Source organism: Lycium ferocissimum, chromosome 8, assembly GCF_029784015.1.
Source record: "Lycium ferocissimum isolate CSIRO_LF1 chromosome 8, AGI_CSIRO_Lferr_CH_V1, whole genome shotgun sequence".
In the NCBI taxonomy this organism is placed as follows: domain Eukaryota; kingdom Viridiplantae; phylum Streptophyta; class Magnoliopsida; order Solanales; family Solanaceae; genus Lycium; species Lycium ferocissimum.
This window is the reverse complement of record NC_081349.1, coordinates 24,633,445-24,653,111: the sequence shown is the minus strand read 5'-3', so window position 1 is coordinate 24,653,111 and position 19,667 is coordinate 24,633,445. Positions and strand designations below refer to the sequence as shown.

The following is a 19,667-nucleotide window of genomic DNA, read 5'->3' as shown; positions in this document are numbered from 1 at the left end:
ATTAAAAAGAAACGGAGACAGAGAGAGCACCAAATTTTTGTAATATCATTTTCTACTACTGAAAGAGAAAAAAAGCTACTCCTATTTCATACATTTCCTCCCTAACGTCATCATATTCTTTTTCTTCTTCAGTGTCTTTGTAGCCTTAGTTTTCGAATGTTCTATGGCAAAAATGATCCAAAATGACCTGTCAACGCTCAACACTTAAAGATAAAAACAAACACTTGTGACGAGAAATGCTTTAAGAAAATTGAATAAGTTGAACTACAACCCGTTATAATGTCGCTGAATTACAAATAAGACCTATTATATTTTATGCTAAATTACATATTTAACGCACGCCATATAAATGGTTGCGGTGACTATACTATAGTCAATTTTCGCTGTGACAAAGTTCAGTATTTAATTCATACCGACCATTTGGCACCTCATAGTGCCTTCAAAGATATATAGATGATGGCATAGATTAAAAAACGTCCCGATTCTTTACTACATTATATAGTTTACTCAAAGTTATAATTTGGACAAGAGGCACCTTAGTGTCAATAAGAAACATTTGATTTTGTGTGCGTAAATATATGTTACAGACAAAACGTTCTTCAGAAAAACAGGTTACAATCCAAGAAATGAGAAGAAAATTCACATACACAAACCAATAAATTTAATTTAAGATCTAACTACACTAAACAACCTTGTATTAAACAACCTTGTATTATATTATGTCTCGATTACGAATAGATCCCCTATATTTTAAAATTAAACATGTGCCTCCTATGAAAAATTTAAACGTGCACACCGTCAAGAAAAAATTATAGTATCACGTCATTTTTACAGGTCATATTTTTGAAATTTTCAAATTTCAAATCTCACATTTTTAAAAAAGATATTGTAAATAGTTCAGTATGCATATAACAGAATCACGCTATTTAATACAAATCATAGAATAGAAACCACAAAAGATAAATATTTATTTATTTATATAAGAGGATAAACATGAAAACAAATGTACAACCGCCTTCTCTTTCTTCATGGGATTTTCCTCGCGACAAGAACCGCACACTTGGCATTGTGGACACAATAGTTGCTAACACTTCCCAGAAATGTCCTGTTTCCATATCCAAAAGAAACACTGACATTATCATCTTAAAAAAACAAAAAAATGAAATAATCCATCAAAGCTCATTAGAACCAAATTTTAAAATCACTTATAACATGTTTGGCCAAATTTATTTTTCCCTAAAAATAATTATTTCAATAAATACTTATTTAAAAAAAATGAAGTGTTTGATCAAGTTTTTAAAAAAAATAAGTGCTTTTAGTTGAGTAAAATTATAAGAATTATTTATAAATTTTTTTTTTTTGTCTAAAAACACTTTTTTGAAAAATACTTTTGAGAAAAATACATATAGAAGTACTTTTTAAAAGCTTGATCAATACTAATTGCTGCTTAAAAATACTTTTTAAATTAATTGACCAAATATAAATTTTTTAAAGAAAAGTCTTTTAAAAAAATTACTTTTTAAAATAAAGAAATTGTTTAAAATGCGCTATTACTCCCTCGTCTCAATTTATCTGAAACTCTTCGCTCTTCGAGAGTCAAAACTTATTTTGATGGTATGTTTGTACATAATATCTTTAGAGTTTTCAAAATAAAATTAATAAAATTTATTTATTTAAAAATTACAAAAATAGTAATATAAGTCATCATTATTAATAATTTAAATTAAAATATTTATGAGACTTTTCACTTTTCGAAAGTTAAATTTATTTTAAAAATTAATAAAATTTATATATTTAAAAATTACAAAAAGAGTAATATAAGTCACTATTATTAATAATTTAAAAATATTTAAAAGCCATGAGAACAAATTCATTTTAGTCTCGAAAAATAAAAAATGTGAAACAAATTGGGACGGAGACGGAGGAATAATATTTCTCAACAAACTGATGCTACAATTAATAACCAAGACTAACCTTTGTAGAGCACCCTTGTTATGGCTACCTAACACAAGCAAATTTACATGAAGCTTCTCAGCTGCTTCACATATTGTTTGTTTGGGATCTCCTACTTGTGTAGCTGTCTCTGCAACTATCTGCACAATTCAATTTTCCATACTTAAAAAGTTTCTGTTTATATGATTTATTTATGCCGTTAATGTACATATGTTAATTAATCCTTTACTTTAAAAGCACTATGAAAAATATTTCAAGTGAAAATTACAAGACTTGATTGGGAATATATACCGCATGTTGAGTACAGAGATCCTTAGCTTTCTTGAGGATAGCATTAGCTACTTTCCTTTGATTTTCTTGTACACTTGCCATTAGTTCTGGAGCTGCAACATACCACATATGTCACACCCATAAAGTAAAACATTTTTTGTTAAAAAGACGGCAAAAAATATTCTTTAAAAAGAATCAAAATCAAACGAGGAAGAGAAGAAAGAACATCAAATTAAGAGTGTTTGGTATGATTGAAGTGATTTTTCCTAAAACAATGTTGTCCATATTTGGATGGTGAGCGACAAATTACAAAGATAACAAATTATTAGAGAGTGCTTTAGTGCAATTTTTGAAGTTGGAAGAAGTAATATAAAGTTGAGAGTGAAAATAATTTTATTGAATATGACTCCAGTTTTAAGTGAGGGAAATCATTTTAGTAAAATTTGATTGGAAGCGTGTCATACGGGTGATTTTCTTTCTGACTACAGATCCCATACTACCCCATAAATTAAAAATCCATAACCCTTAAATTGAAATTCAAATTCAAAAAATGTTATAATATCGATTCAAACATTAAAAAAAGAATCAAGAATACTAAGAACAAATTTAAACTTGAAAATGGTCTACCTTACTTTTCCTATTTCAACAAGTTCCCCACAATCGATAACAAAAAATAACTTTTGTCATACCAAATAAAAATATAATATATATATATATATATATATATATATATATATATAGAAGAAATTAAATAAAAATTAAATAAGTAGCCGTTTGGCCATAGATATCAAAAATAATTTTTTTTTTTTTTTGAATTTTTGAAATTGGAGTTGGAATTGGCCATAATTTTTGAAATTATAGTTTTTCGTGAAATGTAATTGTAAAAAAGTGAAAAAAATATTATTTTTTTTAAAAACAAGCTTTTTAAATTTTTGGTATTTCAAAATACAACTTTAAATTTTATCCGAAATATTTATGGCCAAACGGTTAAAAGTAAAAAAATGAAAAAAATTTCCGTAAAAAAATGAATAATTTTTATGGCCAAACTTACAGGTAACACCAAAAGATTCTGCATAAATATATCCATAATCAGCAATGGGCTGGGCTGTGAATAACACAACTTCAGCGTTCAACAAAGATTGGTAAAGATTTTCGAGGGCCCATTCTAATGCATAGAAACTGCATTCACTTTCATCAATAGCCACCATCACTTTCTTCTTCTTCTTCTTCTCCAACACTTCTTCCACCTTCTTCCATTTTGTTTTTATGTTTCTATTCTTCTGATTGCTCAAATCTACTATATTTTCTCTTCTTGAATATATAATACTTCTCTATAAATAGATGGAAAAAAAAAAAGATGAAAAAAAAGTATACTATTGAAGTGTCCTGTCCTTCCAAGTGGTAGTTAAAGTAGTCTTTGTTGCCTTGCTACATGCCACGTAGGGAAGAGTGATAATGCAAAACATAACCTTTGTCTTTTTCCAGTATTACGCAGCTTGTTGAAAATTGGATAGTTGATGAGACGACCCCTCGAGTCTTTTTCTTTCTTTGCTAGATCAAAATAGCTAGTTCGGTGTTAAAGTATCTCATGTTAACAGGATATTTGTGGTGGGAAGAAACAAGCAACAATTAAATTGTATGACGAGATAACAGTGGAAGAAATACTTAAGTTAAAATTTTAACAAAGTATTTGTGGTGTGAAAAAAGCAATGCACAATCAAATCGCATTTATGAAGAATAACAGTGGAAGAAATATCTAAATTAAAATTTCTTCCATATCCAACACTTCTTCCGCCTTCTTCCATTTTGTTTTAGGTTTCTATTCTTTTGATAATTCGATCAAATCTACTATATAGATCCTTCTTGAATATACAATCTTATCTATATGGAGAAAAGAAAAATAGGAAAAAAAAAAAAAGTAGTTGTAGTTTCAATATTGCCCTTGAACAATTATAGTGTTTTGTCTTGCCACGTGGTGGTTAAAGCAATTCTTGTTGCCTTGCCATATGCCACGTAGGGAAAAGTGATAACGAAAAACATAGCCTTTGTCCTTTCCCAGTATAGTGTGCCAATTTGGAAGAATGAGTTAAGACAAGTAGACAATACCTCAAGTCTTCCAAATTAATAATAATTAAAAAAATCGGCATATTTCAAATAAATTTACGCACAACTAAAAGTTAACACATTAAAATCCAAACCCTAAAAAGTATAATAGATAAATCTAATGATAACAATAGTTTCTAAACAAAATTTATTTCGGGCACTTTATAATTCCTAAAACGACGATTCGAACTATTATGTATCCTTGATATATTGAGTCTATATTATTGTTCAAACAAAAAAATATCGAGTTTTATATAAACTATTAACGTTTCAGAATCTTTAGACATGACTAATGTTTGGCCAAAGTATGAAAATAGAGTGAAAATGTGGTCAAGTGTTGGAAAATATGGCCAACTATTTGAAAATTATACCCCTGTAACGCAGCAAATTGTTGCATTAAAAGAGTTAGCCGTGCCGTTATAACTCCTTTAAAGCAAAAATTTGCTGCGTGTTTGGTAACAACGTTTTTTTCTTGAGATATTTGAGTTTATTTGGATTTTTATTGGGTCATTTAGGTTCCAGACTCACGATTTGTCTTAACTCATAAAGAAAGAATTGAGTGTTTGTCTGAACTCATTCTTCCAAATTTCAACACGCTGCGGTATACTGGAAGAGGATAATTTTGCACTTCTTTTAAATTTTTGACTACTGAAAATGCTAAAATCAAATTTAAGTTTGCTCGGAGATTTTTGATAAAAACTTCCGGGGCTCTTAAAACTCACTAAATAAATTAAAAAAAGAACTTGCAATTTCGGAAGAAGAACCTCATCGGCCATGATGCTTCTTCTTCTTTTAGAATTCTTCTTGAGATTCTATGTGTTTAATCCACGTCGTTGGGAGCTAAACTTGAAAAAACATGTAAGCTTTGGTTCCTAAAGAAGCATAAAGAAGAAGTTGAAAGCCATTGGCAATCATTAACAAAGCTTTGAAGTTGTAGTTCAAAATTTCGATTTGCCGCAAGTAAATTTTATTTTGGGTGATATCTCAAAAGAACTGAAACGTCGAGGGGAGTTCATATCTGAAATTTGAAACAATTTGGTTGAAGTTTGACGTGATTTTGGATCGTTTTGCAACAGCTCGTCAAAGATAGAAAAAGACGAATGTTCAAGTTAGGGTTGCTGCAAAAGAGACCCATTTCGAGTGGGTGACACCTCAAAGGATTCGAGACGTCAAGAGGAGTTCATATTTGTGAATATCTGTGAAGAACAAAACTCCGTTGAAGCTTATTTTGAAGATTGATAAAATGAGATTGACCATTCATAACTAAAATTGAAATAACTAATAAAAATCAGCTGTGATTTAATGGATAGGCTAGTGAAGCCTTTACTTTAAGCCTCCAAAAATTTGATTCCCTATTATTTTTAATTACTAGCGAACTTTATGATATTATTTTTTCTTACAGTACTAAAATTTGTATAAGGAAAATTTTATAAAAAGAAAGAATGAGAAACTATCTAGTCTTTATTTTAGAAATATTTTAGAATTTTGAATTAAACTACTCACATCTTCATATAAAATAAATCAAATTTTATACAATGTCATCCAACAAGTTGCATTGAAGATACATGGCTAACATCTTATTTATTTGAATTTACTATGCGAAGTTAAATGCTTTATGTTTTGTTTAAGGAAACTACACTGTAAAAAATGTGAGGAAAAAGGAAGAAGGAAGATAACCCTCTTATTAAAAAGAAAAGCAGATATTAAAGATAGAGTTTGTCCCATAGTTTCAAAGGGGAGGGTTGCATTAGAAGTAGAAATACAGAATACTAACCATAATTTCTAAGACAGTGTTTAAGCAGTTTTTGGCCTCAACTAAACTTTCCCGCTTAATTAACTGATTTTATGTCGGGATGCTTATTCTATTTTTTACTCTTTATCTACAAATACTATATATTTATTGTCTCTTCACATCTACTTTGTTAAGTTCCTACACTTAATGCTAGTTCTATTATCTCTTCACATCTACTTTGTTCAGTCCTGCTCACATCATAACGTTGTCTTTTAATAGATTAAAGAAGGTCATATTGTGACCATCTTCAAATACAATTGCAAGTTCATCAGTTTTATATGGAATAATAAGACAAGTTTATATTATTTTTGCACTCATTCTTATAACTCTTATTTTTCAGTTTTAACTCATTTAGATTTTTTCTGTAAACTACCATACAATAAATGTATGATATCACTTAAAACACCTAACTGATTCTTGCTTCTTCTTTTTTTTTCCCTACAGCACTATATGTTCAAATGTGTGCAAGTGCACCTTGTGACAAGCTTTAGTTGATGGAAAGTTCTACATTTCGACCCTACTATCCGTGGACCGTCGCGTCGAAGCTTGTGAAATAGTGGAAATAGTGACCTGTAAAAACAAGAGGATACTGTACATACATTCCATACAAGTTACATGTGATTGCACATACATTCCATACATATTGAGTTACATGTGATTGCATATCCAGTCTCTTCCTTAATCTTAATTAACATTTGTAAATGTGCTGATATTTGTTGTTGACACTTTGAATATCTAGCATCTCCTGTGGAGATGTCAAGAACTTTTGCTCTTATTTTAGCAAGTAGTGAAATTTCAGGTGCTTCATTTCTTTTCATTGCCAAATCCTAGCATAGCAGGTGATTTAGAGCCCGTTTGGATTGGCTTATAAGTCACTGAAAACAGCTTATAAGTTGTTTTTAGTTTTTTTGAGTATTTGGCTAAATGTTTAAAAGTCATTTTGTCTTAAAATAAGCTTAAAAAATAATTGGGCCTATCTAACTTATCTAAAGCGAATAAGTTGAAAACAAACATGATAGTAAAAAAAAAATAAGTTGGGCTGCTTTTTTTAAGCCCATCCAAACAGGCTCTTATTCATACCTCTGTGATGCCTGCCTGTCACCAATGAAATTTGTTAATCACCTTCTTATTGCAATCATTTACAAATTTTATTCGGAGGTGAAATGTGCACATGAGTCTGACATGCTATATTTGATCTGCGGGCTGTAGGAACCACATGATTATAAGTTAAAGGCCAATTCTTTAGATGAAGAAATGTTGTAAGTGTATAAAGAACAAGTCAGGTACCTCAGATGAGCCTTAAGAACATTATTCGTTGTAATTTTTTTAACACGACTCGTGCTTCCTAGTCCAACTATTTGCAGGAAAAAAAAAAAAGATACTGTCAGAAATAGGCCTAAAGAGTCTAAACATATATTAAAATAACTTTCTTCTTCTTGTTCTACCCCTTATATCCAACACTTCTTTCAGATAAAAACGGATCTCACCACTCAACAGTTGAATACCCGCATGTACCTATCGAGAAAGTCTTCAAACCTGCTCATCTGAATTTGCAATGTAAATACAGCGTCCCAAAGCAAAAGGAATGTGAGTACAGAAAGAATTGTACTCGTATGAAAGACAGATAGAATAATATATGCAAATACTGAAACTCATATAAGAAGCAAATGAGACATAATCAAATGAGAATCAGAAAGGTATGAAACAACCTATAGAATTACACGTCACGTCTTATTGTACTTAAGTTATTCTAAACATTCCTTTAAGTCTTTCTGGTGATATCTTTGGGTAGCTATATGTGGCAACGTTCTGGGATCATTTGCGGTAGCATTTGAGATCATATACGTTATTCTACTCAGAGCAATGTACATAGATCGATCTTTACTTTTTTCTGGAACAAATCAACCACATATGACACATAGTAAATAATTTGTGGAGCCACAAGAATCACGTGCACATATAGCGTCTTTTAGACTGATTCTACATGGGCTATAGCTGTAAATAATACTTATAACTGCCAGACTGATGATATCTAGGCTATCAGCTGTATATAATACTCAAAACTGCCAGAGTGATGCCACGAAGGCTATCAATTGTATTAAATTCTATCAATTGTATTAAATTACTCATACACATATGATTAACACTTTGTAATTTTTTTTCATTAGCTTATAGGTAATATTACACATGATTATAAGATCGTTCACTGTAACACTCAGAATCACATACTTGTTACACTTGAATCACTGTACATTAGATTCCTTCTTCATTTCTTTTAGGCCAAACCCATCGACAAACAGCTGTGATCGTCCACTTCTTTCACTTGAGTACCTAAAGTGGCCCTTGTTCCATTTAAGCACTTCAGGTGGGCCATTCCTATTCCACTTAGACACTTTTTGCACTGTTATCGGAGCAAAACCAACACCAATCGTCTCCTACGTGGATTAAGTGGCCAATTAAATTGTACCAGCTCATTTAAATTGTGTCAACTCAATTAAATTGTCCCAACTCATTTTAATTGTAAATTCACTAATTTGTAAATTCGTGGAGTTTTGACTATTAAAAATTGGGGCTTTTGGGCTGGTTGGATGTGCAATGAGGTGACGCCCCCTTTTGGTGTTGGTTTTGCTCCGATAATGGTGCAAAAGTGTCTAAGTGGAATAGGAATGGCCCACACCACCTGGTGTCTAAATGGAACTTTCGAAGTGAAAGGGTCGAATGCCACTTTTAGATGTCATGTGAAAGAAGTGGACGACCACACAAGTGAAACATGACTCGTGCAACAAATGAGCAAATGGACCACATAAGGCATTTAACATGTGAAATTACAATCGACAAGTTTGTCAAGTATGGCATGTGCGTAACATCGTATGCTATAACATACTGTGTCAAGTATGGCCTGTGCCGATTACAGCCCGTGACGTATCATTGTATGCTATGATATAGTATGTCAGGTATGGTCTGTGCCGAGTACGACATGCTTCATATAATCGTACGCTATAATATAATATGTCATATTTAAAAGTGTTTCAAGGAAAAATTACATTTTTAGCTTTTGAAAATATAACTATTTCTACAATATTAGCATTTTTTGTGTGGAAGCTCTTATTCGACTTTGTATGCAGGGGTTTTAGAATCAGTTAAGGGAATAAATTTACACATGTGACAATTTGAATTTTATCCAGTGAAACAAGAAATACATGGACCTACATTCAATACGCAATCAAATAATTTATCCCAGAAAAGAAAAATCGCTACTACTTAAAAACACTTGGGGTATCTTCTTCTAAAATCTTTGAACAAACATCTCAAAAAAAAAACATTTTTAACCTCTCAAATCTTAGCCGGCTATAAGATTTTATGATTTTCTACCGTTATTTCGTGTGCTACAGAAGATTGTTTCTGACACGTTGATGCCTATCCTCGGGTTCTTGGTATATGTCTTGTGTGTATAATGAATACATACAAAAGCTACAGTCAAGATACACTAAATAATGGTAGTCCAACCTGCTTACCTCTAACCAAATTTTAAACTATTTATTTGTCTTCTTATAATTTAATTTGTTAGCCCCAATCCAGTTCTCCTGGAGACCTTTTAATCCTTCCTTCCCTTCTTTGGTCCTACGAAAATAAAACAGAACTTTGTTATTGAAACCGGTATTATTTAGTCGGGGTTTGGCTATGTAATTTAGAGCTTAAATTTGAAATTTTAATTTAAAATCAATGTTTAAAACATTAAAACAAGACTACAATTTCAGTTTGTAATTTTTAATTTTAAATTTCAAATCCTACTAAATAGAATTTCAGTTCCAAGTTTGTAATTTCAATTTTTTAAAATAGTTTTTTATTTTATAAAAAGAACTTATAATTTTGAATTTTATAGAAAAGAATCCATATTCAACATGAAGAGGTTGTTCGTATTGAAGTTAGCTGTATTTATAAGCTTTTCCGCCATGTTTTATTTATATTTATACCTTATTTTAGAGCTAAATGCATTAAATACATCTAACATCTATTGCCTATTCGATATAGAACTAATATGTGCGTTATGGTTGAATGTTTATTGGGCCCTGACCAGATAGGTGAGGTACTTTACGTTGAAAATGTACCGTTTTGGAGAAGAAAAGATTAAAATTGACCAAGGGTGGAAGAACACAAAAACCTCGCCGAGCAAGGTCCAAAGCAAGCAAGTTGCATGCCTCCAAGCTCGCTCGGCGAGCAAGGAAGAAAAGTGTGAAATCTTTGCTAAGTCTAAAATTCTGCATGACCTCGCCCGGGGAAGCCCACAGCAAACTCTGAGCTTGCTTTGGAGCGCGGTCGGCGAGCTCTCCCTGACGATGTGAAATATTTTCTAAGTCAAGTCGGTTTTGAACGAGCTTTGGAAGATTTTTCCACCGCGTCTCGGCTTTTAAGGAGAACTTCGCATATTCTGGAGAGCGAGGAGCCGCTGTAGAGACCAGAGATGTTATATCCCGTATTTCGTACGTCGGGATAATCCAAGTCAACCTTGACAAGTTAAGGACAAGACTATCCCGAGAGACTTTTGTTTGTCTTAAAGGCTTAAGTTGTGTATGATTTTATTGGTATGGAAAGGTTAAGGAAACACTTGGAGGCAAAATTCCATTTTTAGTAAGTGTGCTATTTTTGGAAAGTTGGAAAATTTAAAAAAAAAAAAAAAAAAAAAAAAGAAATATGTGACCATCCGGCCACCTTGGGGTGGGCCATGGCCACATGGATGGTGAATGTGCAATATTTAAAAGATGACTTAGTCATCTTGTTCAACAATTTTCATTCTAGAAAGATCAAGAAAACTTGGAGGAGAAAAAAAAGAGCTATTCGGCCAAGCTCTAGGAAATTCAAGATCAATTTTAAGCCATCAAAAAAATAAATTCTTCAAGCAAACTTGCTAATTCAAGGGTGCTCGAACGTGGAGTTGTTGTTTCAAGCGTTAGATTGCTATTTTCTCTATCTCCCAACTTTAGGCAAGTGAGAAGTTGAAGAAGAAAGGTGAGTTCTAATCTTGTTTTATGTGTTATGAGTGGTTCATATGTGTTGTAGTGTTCATGATAGAAATCAAGTTAGAGTTGAAGTCGTGTAGGTGGTGTTTGGTATCCTATGTATGTTGTATTGGAAGTAATGGATTAATTCTATTTAGCATGTTTTGATTGTTGTAGAGTGAAGAAAATAATGAAAATCATCTTTGTGTGTGGGAATGGGGTTGGCCGTATGGTCCCCTTTTGTGTAGTTGTGATGAACAAATCGTCGTTAGCATTATCGTTGTCGTCGTTATGGATTGTATGAGGAAAAATGCAAGTTTAATGACTCAAAATAATGCTATGTTAGTTATGGAATGATTTGGAAGTTTATGCGAATTTTATGTGATTTTTGTATTTATGAGAGTTGCATTGTTAATGTGTGGATTATTAGTGTAATTCATGAATTTGGAAGGAAAGAATGTAGATCATGTTGCTTTCGGGTTTGGAGACAAATTCGGGTGAGTTGGAGCCTTATTTGGGTTGGTTGGAAAATTGTATGAATTGTTTAAAACGTTCTTGAATATTGTTTGAGTGGTTTTGGATTAGTAATCGAATGTATAAACGCGGATATTAGATTGAACGTAAGTAGTTGAAGTGACTATATTATGAGCGTTGTTGAATGTTGTTGGAATATTATGAAGGTTGTTGAAGTCATGTAGAAAGAACTATTAATGTTGGAAGGTATTGTGAATTGATTATTGATATTGTAGGTTGGTTGTTGGTTTGGTTGTTGTTGAAATTAGCCGAGTTGAAATCTCGGGGTTGGCGTATTTATAGTTAAATGCCGCAAATTTCGAGAATTTAATGTTCGTTTGGGATTGAATGCCTAAGGCTTATAGCTAATGTTTGGTATATTGGCGTTATGTAGATCTTGGAGCGACCGAGGGTTGAGGCTTGACTTAGCTTGCGAGCGGACGAGGTATGTAAGGCGTAGCATTTCTTTTCTTTGTCATGTCTTAGTGCTAATTAGGCTATGACCCGAGCCTCGGGTAATTCCACTCTTAGATCCGAGCTTAGATAGGTATCTTACTCATTCTTAAAAACTTATTCTCTTATGTAACCAACTAAGGTTCTTATGTTCTCAAAAGATTACATTTCAAAAGTCTTATAAAGAATTTTGTTACTAAAAGGTTCCGAATTTCAAACGCTCGTAACTTTTGCATATGAGCTCGGATCGCCCGAAACATAATAGGTAACTTCATAAGACATAACATTTCCCTAACTCTTGTATCGGGCTCGGATGGGGTCGGCACCCATCCGTGGGGCCCGCGGCTTTTCTATGATTATCCTTAATGACCTTTAAGAAAGATTGAGTACTGTTTTCACCTTGACTTCCGAGTATCGATCCCCTACTTATTTGATAAGTTTTGGATTATGATTTTGATGCATTCTAAATTAAGCATATGACCTCAATATGTAATTATGATTTCTAAGTCTAACATTGATAAGTTCCGAGAGATGTCCGAAAGGTATTTGAGATAACTATTGTTCCGATTTTCAACTAATGGTTCGCTTAACTTATTTCATCGAGTCTTTGAAATGATTTATGTGCATATGGTTTCTCATTTACTACGCTTCGTGCGAGCCGATTATTTCTTTCACTGCGTCCCGGTACATGTATTCGTGCAATTCCACCGCAAATTCCCTCACTTTTGGACGATATATATATATATATATATATATATATATATATATATGATGTGATGATTTTTGGCCAGGATGGCATATGATGATTCCGTTCAATGTAGGTCTTACATATATATGATGATTTACTTACCGCGTCCCTCATTAGAGGGCCGGGGCATGTTATGTATGCATATGTTCATGATGATTACTTTATTTATGTTACTCGGCCATTAATGATTTTGATAAGCATGATTTACGTTCGAGGTAAATCTTTTATGAGTTCTATTACTACTTTTCTCCCTCTTATTTCCGTATGATTCGCTTTATTGTGCTTAATGCTTTACATACTCCATATTCCGTGCGACCCTCTTTTCTTCGGGGTCGCTTTCATGAGTACGGCTCGAGTTTGGTGAGCCGCCACTTAGGATCCCTACTCGGCTATCTTAGAGAGCTCCTTGTCCCGAAGACGGACTCTTTGTTAGATTTGTGTATATTTGTTCTAAGGTACGGCGGGGCCCCGTCCCGTCATATGATTATTCGTTATTATTTAGGCCGTAGACATAAACGTGGGTTGTGGGAATTTTCGGTCGTGTTTATGTTCTGTATATCTCCAGGTTGTATATGTGATATATGTATATATGTGTGCGCGGTGTCGTGCCTTTCTGTACGTATAAGTTTCCATTTTGTTGCTATGATCTGATTACGATTAATAGGTGGGTACGATTGCCCACTCGGTCACTACCTACGATCGTGACAAAAGATTTTTGGCTTTTACCTTTTTGTCTCCATACTACTCATTTTTATATTTTCTTTGAATGATTTGTTTATTTCCTCCATGTTTATTCTCCTTACTACTCGTTTTTATATCTTTTTTGATGATTTGTTCTATTTCCCCAATGTCTATGTGGAGCTAAACTTCTCGTTCTAAAGTTGTAGTTTACCACGAATATTGATGTCTGATTAGTATTTCTATCTTAATAGTTTATTCTATTGCGATTGTTTCTTTGCTTTTGGTCTTAATTGCTTGATTGTTTGGCCAACAGTTATATTCTATCGACTATTTAATATACTTGCTTGAACGAGATGTTGTTAGACTAGAGAAGAATTAAAAGAGAGCGTGGTATGATTATCACTAAAGTTAGGCTAGAATTTGTGGCTAGAATATGAATATACTTAGTCGCCGAGTAATTAAATACCCTATATGTATTGTGTTTTTAACATGTCAATTTCATAAAAATATAGACAACTAACTGTTGTGAATAGACGAATAGTACGTAGTTCGAAAGAATATTATGAGAGTTAACAATCCGATTAATTAGTAAGAATACATTCATCTCATTGATAACATACCCGTTATTTCTTCGTTGAGGTTCATTTTTTGTTTTCCTTTATTTTAAATAGTTTAAAATCACAACTTTCATATTTCATCTCTTGTTTAGATAATTAGCATCAATTTAATTTAATTAACGATAAATTATACGTCTTTCTAAGTTCAACATATGATTTCTAAAATCACTATATTACTTACACCAACACATGTGCTTGCATGCACGTTTAATCACTATATTGCTTACACGACCACATACGCTTGCGTGGGTGTTTTGTAGCAACACATATCATATGAGAAAATTATGCTATTAAAGAATAACTATTACTAATATTATTGATTTATTAGAGCCATAAATCTTATAAAATTATGTGTATTTAAAATTCATATCAACAATTCAAGAGATTTAAAAAGCCTACAAAAAATTACAGTCAACGCAAAATTTGTTTTACTCTCGAATACCGAAAGATGCCACCCAAATTGAGAGAGTTGCCACATAAATGTACGTGCGTGCTGGTGGTAGAATTAAGGGCTCGATTGGTGCGTTCTCAAAGTCCCACGGATAATAGCAAGACATAAATTGCAAAAATGAAAACCTGATGTCATGAACCTATAGTAAACTGAAAAGCTTTTCTAGTATATCCTTATTTAATTTTAACTATGTTTATGTCAGTCTTGGTTTCAAGTATCCTCATTTAATTTTAAATATGTATATATCAGTCTTGGTTTCAAAATGCAAAGTAGCCCTGCGTAAGACATCTAATGCAGGTTGATCTACGAACTTCATCCACTCTCGGTGGACTTCATCCATCCCAAGATTTTGAGTTCGGGGTGCTTATTAACTATTTATATCTGATATTTTTTAATGTTTTCTACCATGTCATCCAACTTTCTTGTTCTTATTCTAGGAAAAACCATGTCATCCAACTTTCTTTTCCAGGAAAAAACTAGAATTTTTGACCAAAATAATACGTTTTCTAAAGCAGTTAACAAGAATAACACAATTGTCACGCCCCGAACCATGGCGTGGGCGTAACGTGGCACTCGGTGCCTGACTGCATGTGACCGAGTGAACCACATGGCTTGCTGAATCATCATGAGGCATACATGAGCGGAAATATAACGTGAAGTGCACGATGAGCTTTTATAAACCATAGTAAGTCATAATATTAAACATAAGTACTTGGTTAAGTCATGAATGCGGACAATATCATAAATGAGCCAAACCGGCTAACCAACTTTGGAAGTCTAACATGACACTTGTTTTGTCTATGAAACCTCTAACATGAGTCTGAAACACGTAACATACTTGCTGGGACAAGGCCCCTAGCATACCTTTAGATGCAAAACTAAATAAAGAAAGACAGTGTATAAACCCCGAATGAGATGGGGCTCACCAATAAAGCCGGTACGTGTAGATCCTAATGAGCGAGGGCGTCGTCCCGTAAATCCGTACCGCGCATCGTGAAATGCGCAGCCCCCGGCAAGAAAAGGGGACGTCAGCACATTGAATGTACTAAAGCAACTGAATGAAATAAACGTGGCACATGAAAGTAACATGATACGGGCGGAAACTGAAACTAAAACCTGGTAATGAACATGAGTATCTGACACGAACATGAATGCATATATAACATGAGTAAAAGCATTTTAAGTTGGGAGAGCATTAATATAACCGACATGTAACCACCACGTTAACACGTGGCGCCTGATCTCTGGTCGACCAGCTAAGCCATCTTATACCTTGCCGGGGTACAAGACATGAACATGGCATGAATGGATCCAAGTCCCTCAATGGAAAAAACATGAAGGAATCGTCCTAACTGGACGGAGCGATCTTTATCCTGCAGTGGCAAACGTAGTTTCAGGCTATCTGAGCCTTCTCGGCAATCTGTGCAACTCCCAAAAACATGAACATGATATAGTTGGCTAAGAAGCCTATGAATTTCGTGAAATAACTTGTAAACAACTTGTAATCATGATTTCACGAAATAACTTGTAAACATGGTTTCATGAAATAACTTGTATTTAGCATGTGTGTATCTTGAATCATGGCATGAAGATTATTATATAATACAATTGCATGAAAACTTGTAGACATGTAGGATATTCATGAAATAAGCATTTTTATTTAAAAACATGCATGCAAGAACCCATGAAATACGAGATATGAGTTGTCATGGATTACAGACGAATTCTCAATAATCATATGGAGTTATTAAGAACACAATGATAGAATAATAGCAATTAATACATAATATATTCATGGACATAGACCTAGGGTTGTTATGAGCATGGTGTAGAAACTCTAGTTTTCGTAAAGATTCATACTTTATGAATTAAGAGGCGTGGGCAGAGGCGGATCTAGTCATTGCCCAGGGTACCAAACACCCAGGACAAAAAATTACAGTATATATTTATGGTAGATTTTTTGTGTTCATGTACATATATTAACTTTTGAACACCCTGAACAAATGCAAAAGGCTAGCTCAAGTGGTTCAATTATTTTTCCGAACACCCTGAGTGAAAATCCTGGATCCGCCAATGAGCGTGGGGAAGAACAATTATGTTCCCACATATAGATAGCAACTCTACATACCTTAATCTCTCCAAAACTTGAAGAAAAGTCTGAATCCTTGAAGAAGAATTCCAAAAGCTTTGAATTTGAAACCTTGAGAAGAGTTTTCACTGATTTTCGTAGCTGCTGTTCGTGGCTCAAAGGGCCCTTCTCCGGACTTCTAAATCCAATCTCCACCGTTCATATTTTATACTTATGTGTTATGAACACTCATTTAAAATTAGGGCTCTATCCAATGGTTAGATTATCGGAAAACACTAAATTAATATGGTTGGTCGGAATGAAACTCAATTAGAAAAATACTAGAGTTTTCTCCAACTTTTTTACAACTCTTGATTTTTATAGGGTAACATGATGGATGGATTTATTCTAGTCTTTATAAATGATAAATCTTGTAGAATAAAAAGTTTCTTGGTTAAAATATTTACCTTGGAGGAAACTAGATTGTCAAACCAAATTCTTGAAGGTTTCTTGATTTTTCTTGATTGCAAGAATGAATTTCTTGAAAGATTGAAGTGTCTGGGTTCTTTAGGGATGGAGGTAGAGAGAAAATAATAGTCTCTTAGGGTTTATAATAGTGTTATGGACGTTTTTGTTTCATAAAATAATAAAATAGGGAGTCCCAATTCAAGTAGGAAAAGGCTAAAAAACATAACCCAAAATCTGAAAATTTTGCTCCAACCAGCGTTAGTAAAATAGGCATAACTCTTAGCACAAAGCTCTGTTTGAGCTTCACAAGATACCTTTGGAAAGCTATTCCAAAGGGATACAACCTTTATGTTTTGAGTTTTCTCAAATTCCTAACGTCACTACCCAAAAACTGGCCATAAGTACAGACTGTCTCAGACTTATACGAATTTAGAAGGCCTTAAGAACTTCACTTTTTGGTTTGACTTCAAAACGACTTTTTATCACCCGAATGGATTCACATAGCTAAAATATCATCTTTATACTAGTTTCATACATTCACATCTGACTCGGATTTACGAAATATTACCGATATGGTTTAGTATGAGAGTACGAGGTGTTACAATATCTCCCCCTTGGGATCATTCGTCCTCGAATGATGGGTCGTGGTTAAGATTGGGACTGGACATGGCTTGAATACACGAACATGAAGGAACATAACATGAAACATGGGACATGAAATGATATAATTACAAGGAAATATGAATATCAAGCATGAAACATGAGCATACATGAAGCGTGAAACATGAGACACGACATGACATGGATGAAAAGTTACATGAGAGTGAGCGTGAAACATGAGACATGACATGACATGACATGACATGGGGTATGAAAAGTTACCTTGAGAGTTCTCTGCTTGCTCTTCAAACAAAAATGGTTACTTGGATTTCATATCCTCCTCGGCTTCCCATGTAACTTCCTCAACTTTCTAACTTCTCCATAACACTTTTACTGAGGCCACTTCCTTAGTTCTCAACTTGCGAACCTGACGATTAAGAATGGCTATGGGGATTTCTTCATAGGTTAAACCGTCCTTAACTGTTATAGTATCAGCAGGAACAACCAACGACGGGTCTCCTACACACTTTCTTAACATGGATACATGAAATCTTCGGGTGTACGGCGTGCCTAAATCTTGTGGCAACTCAAGTTCATAAGCTACTAGACCGACCTTTCGCAGAATTCTGTAAGGTCCAATATATCTGGGACTAATTTTGCCTTTCTTGCCAAATCTCATAACACCCTTCACGGGTGAGACTTTAAGGAACACCCAATTATCAACTTGAAATTCTAAGTCTCTTTGCCTTACGTCTGTGTAAGACTTCTAGCTACTCTGAGCCGTTTTTAAACGCTCTTGAATTAACTTGACTTTCTCCATAGCATGATAAACCAAATCCGGCCCTAACAATTCTGCTTCACCAACTTCAAACCAACCAATCGGTGACCTACACCTTCACCCATACAGAGCTTCAAACGGTGCCATCCCAATGCTAGAATGATAACTGTTATTATAAGAAAACTCAATAAGAGGTAAGTGATCATCCCAATTACCTTTGAAATCTAAGACACATGCTCTTAGAGAAAAAATCTCGATTTTTTTATTACATGTTTTCTTAGAGAAAAAATTTTGATTGATCGTACTACTATTTTGTGACAGTTAAATTTTCTGTGTTCATATGAAGTTGAAGATCTATTTGTTGTCTTTAAGTTTGAAGTTCTTGCCTTGTGCAACTCTCTAGCATTATGAAGTTTATATTTCGATGGCGGAGATTAACTTTATGGGTTAGTAAAACTTTTACTACCAAAATCAATTCATCATACTCATGTCTTCTACAAAATTGACTTATATGGTGTCTACATCTTCTGTGCATTATTGTAAATAAGTACAAACATGATTAGTTTTAGATTTGTATTTCATTGTGGATGTGTCTTATTGTTGACAATTCTATTTTATGAAAATAAATCAGAGATGTCTTCAAATTTTTTTAGAGTGGAGTTTATCATTACTTTGGATGTAGCGGGGACAATTTTAAGATGTTCAAGTAGTCCAAAAATGCATTTTTTAAAGTTTTATAGAGTTTTAATAGATTGTTTTTTTGACGTTTGAGAAAAGCTTTAGAAATTGCTCTGCCATCCTTCTCTTTTCAGGTTTAGAAGTTCCGAAAACTGTCATAGGAGAAATTACTACAATTTTCTATTGGGATCTGATGAGTTATGTTGTCGAAAAAATTCTTAACAGATTAAGAAAAGTGGGATAAAGGGTTAGATTGCAATTGAACCTAAAGAGTTTGGTATTGAAATTTTTTCTGAATCTGATTAAGAGTTAAGTATAATAAAAGGATTAGAAATTGAAGCTAGCTGTGTGAAGTTCAATGAGGTCATCTATTCTGCCTTCTCATCATCTAGACCTTAAGTGCAACAGTTATGCACTAGATTTTTTTTTCATGGAAGTTATGCACTAGCGGCTTTCTATGAAAGTTTTTCTTTTCCTTGCCTTTGGCTATTCCTGAC

At 33.4% G+C, this 19,667-nt stretch overlaps 1 protein-coding gene across 1 annotated transcript; it reads right to left on the bottom strand.

Moving 5' to 3' along the window:
* Positions 1-888: 888 nt before the first annotated feature.
* LOC132067670 (universal stress protein A-like protein) lies at positions 889-3,606 on the bottom strand. The gene is made up of 4 exons (XM_059460965.1): positions 3,275-3,606; positions 2,245-2,336; positions 1,975-2,093; positions 889-1,105 (listed from the first exon to the last, which is right to left on the bottom strand). The coding sequence occupies exons 1-4, from the start codon at positions 3,429-3,431 to the stop codon at positions 1,027-1,029; spliced, it is 447 nt and encodes a 148-aa protein (XP_059316948.1). The 5' UTR covers positions 3,432-3,606; the 3' UTR covers positions 889-1,026.
* Positions 3,607-19,667: the final 16,061 nt, after the last annotated feature.